The 11,117-nt window shown below is 33.0% G+C and overlaps 1 protein-coding gene and 1 pseudogene across 1 annotated transcript in view; one reads left to right on the forward strand and one right to left on the reverse strand.

Moving 5' to 3' along the window:
• LOC134274095 (perlucin-like protein) overlaps nucleotides 1-2,162 on the forward strand; it is a 3,114-nt gene extending 952 nt beyond the window's left edge. Inside the window, exons 2-4 of the mRNA XM_062756341.1 lie at nucleotides 317-417; nucleotides 653-752; nucleotides 1,510-2,162. Of these exons, the coding sequence (XP_062612325.1) occupies nucleotides 317-417; nucleotides 653-752; nucleotides 1,510-1,730 (422 nt within the window). The 3' untranslated portion in view covers nucleotides 1,731-2,162. The remainder of the gene's footprint in view (nucleotides 1-316; nucleotides 418-652; nucleotides 753-1,509) is intronic.
• A 1,998-nt stretch (nucleotides 2,163-4,160) lies between these two features.
• Nucleotides 4,161-10,270, reverse strand: LOC134274096 (von Willebrand factor A domain-containing protein 2-like; annotated as a pseudogene).
• Between the last annotated feature and the right edge of the window lie 847 nt (nucleotides 10,271-11,117).

The following is an 11,117-nucleotide window of genomic DNA, read 5'->3' on the forward strand; positions in this document are numbered from 1 at the left end:
TTATGGAAGTTACTGTGAAATCACAAATTTTCCTGGGGGTTTAATTTTCGTTGTTTTCGAGGTATGAAGAGACCCACGAATTCATATCCATCACGAAATGTAAAATGTAACATACAATACTACTTAACAACTACTCATCCATGAATTCAAAACCCCACGAACCGAGAGTTTTTACTCAAACCACGAAAATTTGACCCCACGAAAATATGTGATTTTACAGTATTCAATTTGTTCGCAAACTTTTTGATCACCCCTCGTAATTATTAGTTTCTTGCTAAATATAATGCATGATAGTTAACTGTTTGATTTTCTGAAGGGTTTGGCGCCTCTGCAAGATGTCCCAATCACTGGATACGATATTCAAACAACTGCTATTTGTTTGTCACTCGATATCCTATGGAATGGATTGATGCAATGGTAATAAACATTCACAGTATTTCTCCACAATCAGCATAGTCATAACATTTACATTATTAAGGTAACAGTTAGGTACTTTTTTTTAATGAGTGGAGGTTATAGGAGAACATTGATATTTTTTTTTTCAAATTATAATTTGACTTAACTTGGAAGTGTTTAAAAGAATTTTTATGGTAAAAATCTTTTAATTTGTCTAGTATCGGGATTAATATAGATTTTACTCATTCTACTCTAGACATTTTGTAAGGCCTATGGAGCAAAATTGGCAGAGATAAAATCATCATCAGTAAATTACTTTCTTAAACATGAAGCTAGACGCCTTACACGTGGTTCAGGTTCGTAGGTTTTTCTTATATACAAAATATGCATTATAAACAGCTTTTGGGTAGCGATATTACACGCATACATATGACAATTTCTGATAACCCGTGAAACCTAAAACATCACTAAAATGATATCAAAATATATTATGAAAATGTTCCTCTCTATGTTATCTTTTAGATTGTCTCTATCCATCATTTATAACTATGCTTTTTTTTTGTACCTTGTACATTTGCGATATACCATTTTTTCATTATTCGGAAAAGCTCATTCTTTTAGAAAGTTGCTTCTTCAAAAGTGTTATCTGATTTCAAGAAAATATACGTGCTACAAAGAAGATTATATTACATCATGCATTTTTTTTTTTATAAACGTTGTTGATATGGTGAAAAAATAGAATTTTGGTGGTTTTTTTTTTTATTTTTTCAAAAGGCTATCCCCCCCCCCCTCAGTTTGTGTGGAATTGCAATAGGACTTGCTTCACAAAACCTTAATTAAGGATTATTATATTCCTTTGTTATAACTCATGTATAAACAAATGTAACCATGTTTTCGTCAGAGACTTCCGATTTTCTTTTTTTAAATTTTGTTCTTTTTTTGACTTCCTTTGTGTGTGTGTGTGTGTGTGTGTGTGTGTGTGTGTGTGTGTGTGTGTGTGTGGGTGTGTGTGTGAGGGTGTGTGTGTGTGTGAGTCATATTCTTCTTTATTAACATGTTCTCATTTTTTTTTCTTTTTTGATTGATTGATTGTTACATGTTTTCAAATTACAGGAAGGTATTGGCTTGGAGCTATTGATATATTTTCTGAAGGTGTGTGGAAGTGGACGAGCAGTAACACCAGGGTTTATTATTCCAACTGGGGGCGGGGAGAACCTAATAATGTCGGTTCTAAGGGTGAGCATTGCGCACAATTATTCAGTAGTCATAAATTTGCTTGGAATGATGGGAGATGTCATGAAAGACATAATTTTATTTGTCAAAAATCTGCGTAAAGAACAGTATCCATTTAAGATATGGACTATTAAAAAGCATGGTTAATGCAAAGTGCAGTATAATATAATTTATGGAACAAAAATCAATTAACATTACATTGCATTCTTATATTCTACCTGTCTTTACCGGAATAATAAATGTTGCATTCTTTAAAGGTTTAACTAAAAATTGTGTCAGTGTAAAATACTCCCAGTGTTATTTTGTATCAATTTTTTTTTTTTTTTGTGTGCTTATTTCTTTTGTAATGTTAGAATACTTTGTTCATTTTCTTGTTAAATTCCTTACTATATCCTTTGCCTTAATGTTCTTGGCTATCAATTTGTCAAAAATGTAGATGTTGACTGTAGTGTGAATTCATTTAATAAATGTTGGATAGACTATGGCAGTTTTGATTGTTTTCTCTTTTTTGAAATAAATACCTAGTACTTCACAACGTTTTTCTAATTGTTGGATTTATTTCCTTTGCATCCATATTATATCTACATGTATTGAAATGTGCACATAAATCTATAAATATATCTTAGCATATTCAGTCTAAGTATTATTTAATCAATAACTACAAATTTGGAGGTGGAGACGAGTGCGCGAGCAATGAGTCTCCACCCCCAAAATGATACAGAACCTGCCTCCTAAATGATTTGTGACACGATATATCAAAAATAGCTCCGCCCACTTTATAACTTTGCAGCATCCAAACTTCCGCCAGAGTTCTGTAGATGAGGCCCTGACGGGGAGTACGCATCCGCAGAATATATATTTCCACAGAAAACGTAAAATTCGGTCAGATTAGTTTTGACAATTTAACGGGGTTGACGTAATCGAGTGATAGTCAGTCTTAATGGATAAGGTGGAGGATTTAACCGTCATTGTTGTGATCTATTAAATTGAAGATGGAGATTTATCACAAATTTATTTCACTGAGGGGTCTTAAAATCCCGGTTTATCTAGATTAACAAAAACAGGATTTACAGAAAATTCTTCGATGGACTTTGATTTCATGGATTTTTATTTTCAAATTGAATTGCGACATTATGAGGCGTGTGGCTGTCGTCAGCGAGAAGGATTTTAAAAAATAAAAACGCGGAAAAAATGGACGTGAATGATTTTGTAAGAGGAGAGTGAATGTTTTCCGTTATTGCGAATTTTCCGTTTCGTTTGGAGCGAAATTACGTACAAAGGATGTTTTCCGTTATTGCGAATTTTCCTTTTACTTTGGATCGAAATTACGTGTAGATTCTGTGTGGAATAAGTTTTTAAAAAGTGATTGAAAATTTTTGACATTTTACATTCTCAGGAAAATACCGGGTATTTCTTCAAAATTTATAATAGGAAAACATCAGCATTTACTATTTGTACGTGCTTTTGCTAAATTGAATCAGATTTATTTTTAGACCGTGCTGTATTTTAGATACAGGATAGTTGGCGAATACAATACTGCATACAGGGCTAATACAGAACGGAAAGTAGCTCCGCCCACCGTAGTCCCGTTCTGTATTGCTAATACAGAACAGTAAACTTCAAAGAAAAACACCGCTATCGTTTCACAATCGATAACTAGAGGTACTGTTAGCAATAAGCTCACTAAATGATACACCTGCCTCCCATGTGAATATAATGGCAGTGTCATGTTTTGCAACGGGATACCCAAAATATGTGTCGGATCGAAAAGTAAAATAGGAGGTGTACAATGGCAATATGCAATAAAGATTCTGTAAAAGTCTCATCAAATTTCATCATTGGTATGAGAAGAGTTGTGGATAAGAAGTTGGTACCCCAAAGCGTAACAGACAGACGGACGAACGGACAGGCAGACGGACATCCCGATTTCTATATACCCTCCCGCTTTTCAAGCGGGGGGTAAATAATAAAGAATCTAAGAAAGTACAGTATCATTACAATTTATTCATTGGTATAGGAGGAGTTGCAGATAAGAGATAAGTACCCCTCGATATTATAGAAAGAAAAGCTGTGTTCATGTTTTGCTATGGGAAACCAAAGCGTCCGATCAAAAAGTAAAATAAAAGGTCTACAATGGCTCTATGTAATAAAGATTCTGTGAAAGTTTCATTAATTTCATTCAGTGGTAAAAGGGGTGTTGCGGATAAGAGATGGGTACAACAAAGCGTAACAGACGATTTTTCTACACTTTATACATCAATTCCTCGCGACAAAATAAAATCTTTACTTTTTGACAACAGCTTCTTCAATAAAAAAGGCACTAGGAATTCTGCACATCTTGTGATTGGTCATCAACATAATAACTTCGTAAATAACAACTCTCATTGTACACATGAGTACTCCGATGTTGATAACTAAAGCATGCTTAATTCCTCGTTGACAACATTTATGTAGACTTCCGAGACAAAGTCTTCTAAATGTGTCAAAAAATAATACTAGTAGCCATATGAACAGACAAGATATCCATGTCAGAAAACGCATCTCTATCTTGTTGTCAGAGATACATAGATATCTGTATTCAACATCAAATACCAGATGTTGTCTTAAAAAAAAATAAGAACGATAATGAAAAAAAAACATTTAACATGAAATTAAACCTTTTGAGCATTACACATTTTTTTTTAAATATAATTTTTATTAACCTTTCTATTGCTTAGTTTCGAAAATATTTGGTATACATTCCACATATTTTGTGTCTCTTGCTGCTGATTTCACTGCCATGGATATTGAGTTCCCATTGTCCTCTATCATATAAACCCTATATGGGTCAAACGCTGCTTCTTTAACATTTTCCAAAGTTTTGTCTAGCCCCGAGTCTGTAATCTCAAAAGGCACCATTATATTAACACTAATTCCATCATTATGCAGCTTCTCTATTTGCTGTTTTATGCTTAATATATCGTCTTTTCCCCAAAATCCATTTGTGAATAGATAGCAAATCTTTCTAGCATCAGGTCTGCTGCCTGTTGAACTACTGTTGAATAATTTGTCTTCTAAATGCGACAGAGCAAAGGTCGTGTTTCCTTTCTTATCTTCGATGGAGACTGTATACAGTTTTGCCTTTGTGTCTGGGATTGATCTCTGATGAAAGTCGAACTGTATTTGAGTATCATTGCTAAACGTCATCATTGCAACACTAACATTTGTATTCAACGTGTCGAAGGAGTCAAAAAGTTTTTCGACCACTTTCAGAGAATGAAGAGAGTTTTCTGCTAGTGGACTGGAGTCTTTAGAAGTATCGAAAAGGATGACGACATCGGTCACAGAGGAACTATTACAATCTGAAGGAAAGGTCAAATACGATTGTTAGGTGCTTGCATGAGTATTCCAACTTATCCCTATACATGCTATAGAATGCATTTTAAAATAATTAACAATCAAGAATGGTCTCAAAAACTCTTTCAAGGTCAATAACCTCCCTCAAATGATGAATTTGAAAACGAAATACGGTAGCCTTTCTAAAAAAATCAAATAAGTTTACCTGAACAGCCATAGTCTGTTGAATCTTTTAACATGGCCAACAAGAGATCGTCGTTATCTGGAGCAAACGTGTATAGAGGGTCGGTAGAGAGTTGTACTAGTTCTTCATGACCAATATCTTCACCGACTCCGACCACAAAGATCTTGAATCTCAAATTTGTGGCCTTCAGGATCTGTGCTGCTTGGATAGCTTGGTTCCGATCTGTTGACAGTCCGTCCGTCAAAAGTACTACGTAGTGACTGATGTTGGACAGCAGACGAGCGCCATTTGCTGGATTGAGGATTTCCTGAAACCGTTTACAGAGGATACATCTGAAGTTAATATTACAGTAATGAATGAAAATATTGCATGTAATTGGGGATAATATTGAAAAATATTGCACCTCGAAATCCAATTATATGCAATTCACAAATACATATAACATCAATAGTTTAACTTTGTGCACTGAAATTCTGTGCAATTAACTTTTTTTTTAATATGTCAACCAGCATCAGTAATGTTGATTGTTTCTACGTGCTATCAGGTTGGGTGTCTTCCCACTTAGCCAACATTTTGAAAAAATACAGGTAAAACACAGGTAAGTCGGTGTTGGCTAAGTGGGAGGTGTGTTCCCGTTTTGCACACATTTGGTAATTAGTATAGAACAACAGGTGTGAAGTGTGTTTTGATAGCAATTATAGTCTGATACCTGTGAATACCTGTGAATACCTGATTTATTCTTAAGAGGTTTAATACCATTTTATAAGCATATATTTATGGGAAAATATTTGATTTTATTGAATAAATTATTAATTTTTGTTTCATATTATTTATTATTAAGTCCAATTTCTTAAAAAAAAGAATATGTACTTTTCAATCTTGATATAATTCTAAATGAATTAAAGATATAGCATATAATAAAGAAAATAGTGACTAAAAATTAATTTCAAAAGATGTTTTAATAAGATCATCAGATAATCAAATACATTAACTTTGTATTTATTCTCTTATTTTTTCACTGTAAGGTCATCTTTCACATACTTACTAAGCTAAGTATAGTATAGACTATAGCAATTAAGTAATCATCTCACCTGGTCAAATTCCCATTTTTCACACATTTTTTAATTACCTGTAATTAAATGCAAAATGGGAACAAACCAAGTGGGAATGGGGTGCAGGTGGAGAACAAAAGAAATAAATTACAGGTAGGCTATAGTCTGTTTTAGCTATATGCTGAATAAATAGTATATAATTCTTATTAGGATAATATAAAATATTTAATTGTTTTCTTCTCATAAATATTAAATTATTCATATAAAAATATTAATTTTTTTTAATTAAAACTATGATTTTTTAAAAATATTTAATTATTTTTAAAACTATTTTAGATGTCTTCTTATTTCAAATATAAAATAAATTAGAAATTCTCTTTCTCTAAAGAATTATATTTAATGATACCTGGACATTGATGTAACCTAAAATGATAAATGCTTACATTGAATTTTTTTCATCTGGAAATATAAATATGAAAACTAATTTAATTTATTTTGAAGAGATACATGCATATGTACTACTATACTTCTAATTCATCCTGGAATTATAATTATGAAACTAATTTTAAATTTATTTTTTTTTGAGATACATTTACCATGTTTACTACTATAAAGATTAAGATCTCAAAATTTGCAAGCTTTTGATTCTGTAAATTATTGATAATAATTATGCTGATCTAGTTAGAAGATTCTTTAAAAAACATTCAATTATAATCATTTATAAAATAATTATATACTTAACTTGTGTATCGGTAATGTTATGAACAAGCACTTTTACTAGTATAAACACAACCATTTTTAATGATTATACATAATTATTTCTTCAAGGTGACTTAATTGTTTTTATTTATTTTCCAATAAAAATACGCTGTGTGGTCAAAAAAATATATATTTGTTTCTATTTTTTTTTTACTTAAATGATATTAATATTCTATTTATAAATTTAAATTAATTACTTTTTTGAATTAATTAATTCCCTGGTTAAATTTTGCTACTTTTTTTTACATTATTAAATTATTGAACTTTTAATTTTTTTCTTTAATTTTATATTTATTTTGACTCAGATTTTTATTCTGGTTGGTATATTTTTACACTTTTTTTTTTCCAAAGGAAATAATTCTCAGGTAATTAATATATATGCATACCAGAAAACAGACTATAGCCTGTTAATCACTCAGGTGTAAAAATGAAAATGTTGGCTATGTGGGAATAGGATTTTTCAAAATGTTGGCTAAGTGGGAATAAACCTCAGGTTGGGGGGGGGGGGGCATAGTTTTATCATAAAGAAGTTGAAAAGTTTATTCTAATATTAACCAATCTTGACGAACCAGACGAAAGATTAATATCCCATTTTTATAATATATGTAACGAAGGATTATGAAAAGAAATATTTTTGTACATATTTCATTAAACCACTTTACCTGTGAAATAAAAGAAAGGGCATCTGTTGTTTTAGTTGCTCCTCTATCACTCCTTAGTAAGGAAACTGCATTAAGGAGACTTGAATTACTCTGATAAGCTGTAAAATTAAAGACCAGTTCTGGTTTGAAAGCAAAGGAAACGAGGGACACTTGAAAGTCATCAGGTCCAATTGGAACTTGTTTTATGAATTTGGTCATGAAAGCAATGGATCTATTCATGGCCTCGGTTTGACTAAATGACGTATCAACCAAGAACATGACGTCAGCAGGACCTGGTCTGCAATCTGTAATCCATAAATTGTAAAACGGTAAAAGGCAAAATAAATTCTAAATGTAAATTAAGCCAAAGAATTACAGTAAACTACATCGTTTCAGACATTGTACCTCTTTCACAATGAACTCCCTCGTATCTTTCACTACAGACGCACTTATAGCTGTTTATTCTGTCCTCAATGCAATCGTTTCCATACATGCAAGGAAAGCTCAAACACTCGTTAATATCTAAAAAATAATATTATTAATCAAGTCATATAAAGTACCAGATATAAACTGATTAACTGGAGAAAAAAAACATTAATTCGGAATATTAATTTCTGATTGATCTAAGTTTGCGCAATCTGTAATTATTATAGTAAATATGTAATGATTGTTCAAATCAGTTATTTTTAGGGATGGAAATCGAATATTTTTTGAAACCGGTTAGTCGTAAATTCTTTCGAACGAGTAATCGGTTAATTAAACTGACTGGTAGTTGTTTCTTATATATGAGGCGCCGTTTTGGTATTACCAGTTCAGTGCCAAAAAGCGATATCACCTATTTGATTTGAATTGGTGATATCACCTATTCAAAAAGGTGATATCAATTCTTCGAATAGATAATACAGGAATCACTTATTTGAATAGGTGATATCGCATATTCCTTTTGAATAGATAGGTGATATCACTTATTCAGATAGGTGATATAGGGGAAATCACTTATTCGAATAGGTGATATCACCTTTAATATTCGAAGAAGTGATATCACATAATCATCCCTGGCCTCTTACCTATCTCACAGTTAGGTCCTGTCCAGCCGGGTAAACACGTGCACGTGTACTTGCCTACTTCATCGTGACACGTCCCTCCGTTCTGACACGGGTTACTGTCACATTCGTTTACGTCTAAAATCAAACACGTCATTTTAAAAAACAAATCGTAAAGTTACAACAGGTATGTATTAAAAGTCCTATAACAACCAGCCTTACCAATGCAAGCATGCGCAAAGTGTGCCGGACAGGGGGTGGTCAACACGCAGAACAGGCCTGGCGGACAAGGTGTTGTCAAGGTTGCACATCTCTGTTCTCTTGTGTATTCTTGTTGTTCCTAAGGATAAATACATCAGATAAATACAGGTAACATTCTCTTGGGTATCAATGTGAATACCACTTTAGAGTAAAACAGGGGTCCAAGGTATCTGGTCCATAATCAGAAAATTATGGAACCCGGATCAACCATGTAGGTCACTATCGCATCATCGCACTATCGAGCTTTTGGTCACAGGTGCGATGTTGCCAAAACAATCATGAATGGAGCGATAGCACGATAGCGATGATGCGACAATGCAGTGCCGATAGTGCGATTGCACGATGCATCGATGGTGCGATAGCGATGATACTATATGGCGATGAAGCGATTATCACTATCGTCGCCATCGCATTGTCATCATCATATCCTCGCATCATTTTTCGTGTCAAATATTCATTTTCGGTTATAAAAATATCCCGTATTTATAAAAGTAATAATCACTATATAGGAGTATTTTAATTCCTGAAAAGAAATGTTTAAAACGCCAAGTGTTTGTAAACATGATTTGTGATATACATTATGTATTGGTCGATTCATGCATGAACCTTGGTTCTAAATAACATTTCTACTATATTTTAATTACGCATTATTTAGTACATTAAAAGTTTAATTCTTTTACATTGAAAATTGAGGGACCTTATTTCAAATTAACCGAATTTAATTATATTTGTGTGCCAAGATATACTGAGTATATAACTGCTGAGACAGTTAAAAGAAATAAGTGCGAGAATTTGTTATTTCGACATAACATTACCTGCATTGCTTTTCAAATATAATATATGTTCTGATATTTTCAAAGAAGCCGGTTTTTTTTCGACTTTGAAAAACAAATCTATTTCAGTCTTACTTGACAATAGGGTATGTGAAGTTCACACCAGGTTTCATATCCCGGTAACAATTGTGTGCAGTAGGCGGGATCGGGGACGCGTTAGGATCCAAAGCAGCTTGTCTTTTGTGTAGGAATGTTTTAGCCTCGTGTTCGGGTACTTCCGGGAGATACAGAGAATGGTGATGATTTCCATGACCAAACACTGATTAAATTAATTATAAAATATTAATTAAAAAAGAAAATTTTCAGAAAAAAAGATAAGGAATCAAAATAGATATACTTACCGGATGAAATAAAGCCGAAAACCAAAAGTAACGTCAGCATTGTAAGAACTGTTTTTATTTCACTGCAATGTCTTTATCTATATGTTTAAAACACCATCCCGGAAGAATATATTTCAGTGTGTGGAAATAATAGGTTTAAAAGGAACCAATCGCCCTTTTGGAGTTATCAGCAAACTGTTTACCGTTAAGCTCTTTAAAGAATTTCTTCTTTTTTAAAAAGACCTTATTGCATTTTTTTTTTTGTAATTTCAATATCGATTCATTGTATAGATAGTTAAATTACCTAAGGATCAATAAACGAATTTCGTGCCGCATTTAAAACACCAATCACTATGTGTATGTTAACAAAAGAGCTCAAATACATACAGGGTCAAGCTTTGATTTGTATGATAAGAACATATATCCAGTAAGACTTAATGCTCTTTCTTTACCCCCCCCCCCCCCCCGATATGTCTACGCTATTATGAATGTATTTAAACCCCCCTTAATTTAAACAATTTTGGGGCCCCTCTATCTTCAATTCATGGATCCGCGCCTGATTAGGCCTTCTTAGTGTCAAACACAAAGACAGACGCACGACATTTACATGCATTAGGCCTCCTTAGCGTCAGACACAAAGACAGACGCACGAGATCTGCAGCTGGTAAAATGATCAAGAATTCAACTCACAGAGAAAACAATTAGAAATGGAAATATATTAAAATATTTAGTCCTGAAAAATCTTTGAAGATCTTCTTCTCAAGAACTACGGGGACAGAAAAGCTGAAACTTATAAGGAAAGCATCCTGGGGAAGCATAGATTCTAAATTGTTTAAATCCTGGCCCACGGGGGTAGGGTGGGGCCACATGTATGTAGTTACAAAGATGGGTCTGGTGAATTTTTTAAGAAATAGCACGACCAAAGAAACTCAGGTGAGCGCTGTGACCCATGGGCCTCTTGCAATAAATTTTGCAGCACTTTTCTGAATTGTTCTATTCATCCATTGATCTGAATTTATTGATCCCATACCATGTACATACCAATTACATTTTGTTATT

This window comes from Saccostrea cucullata, unplaced genomic scaffold (genome assembly GCF_032062105.1).
Source record: "Saccostrea cucullata isolate Sc308-1 unplaced genomic scaffold, CSIRO_AGI_Scuc_v1 ctg537, whole genome shotgun sequence".
NCBI classification, from domain to species: domain Eukaryota; kingdom Metazoa; phylum Mollusca; class Bivalvia; order Ostreida; family Ostreidae; genus Saccostrea; species Saccostrea cuccullata.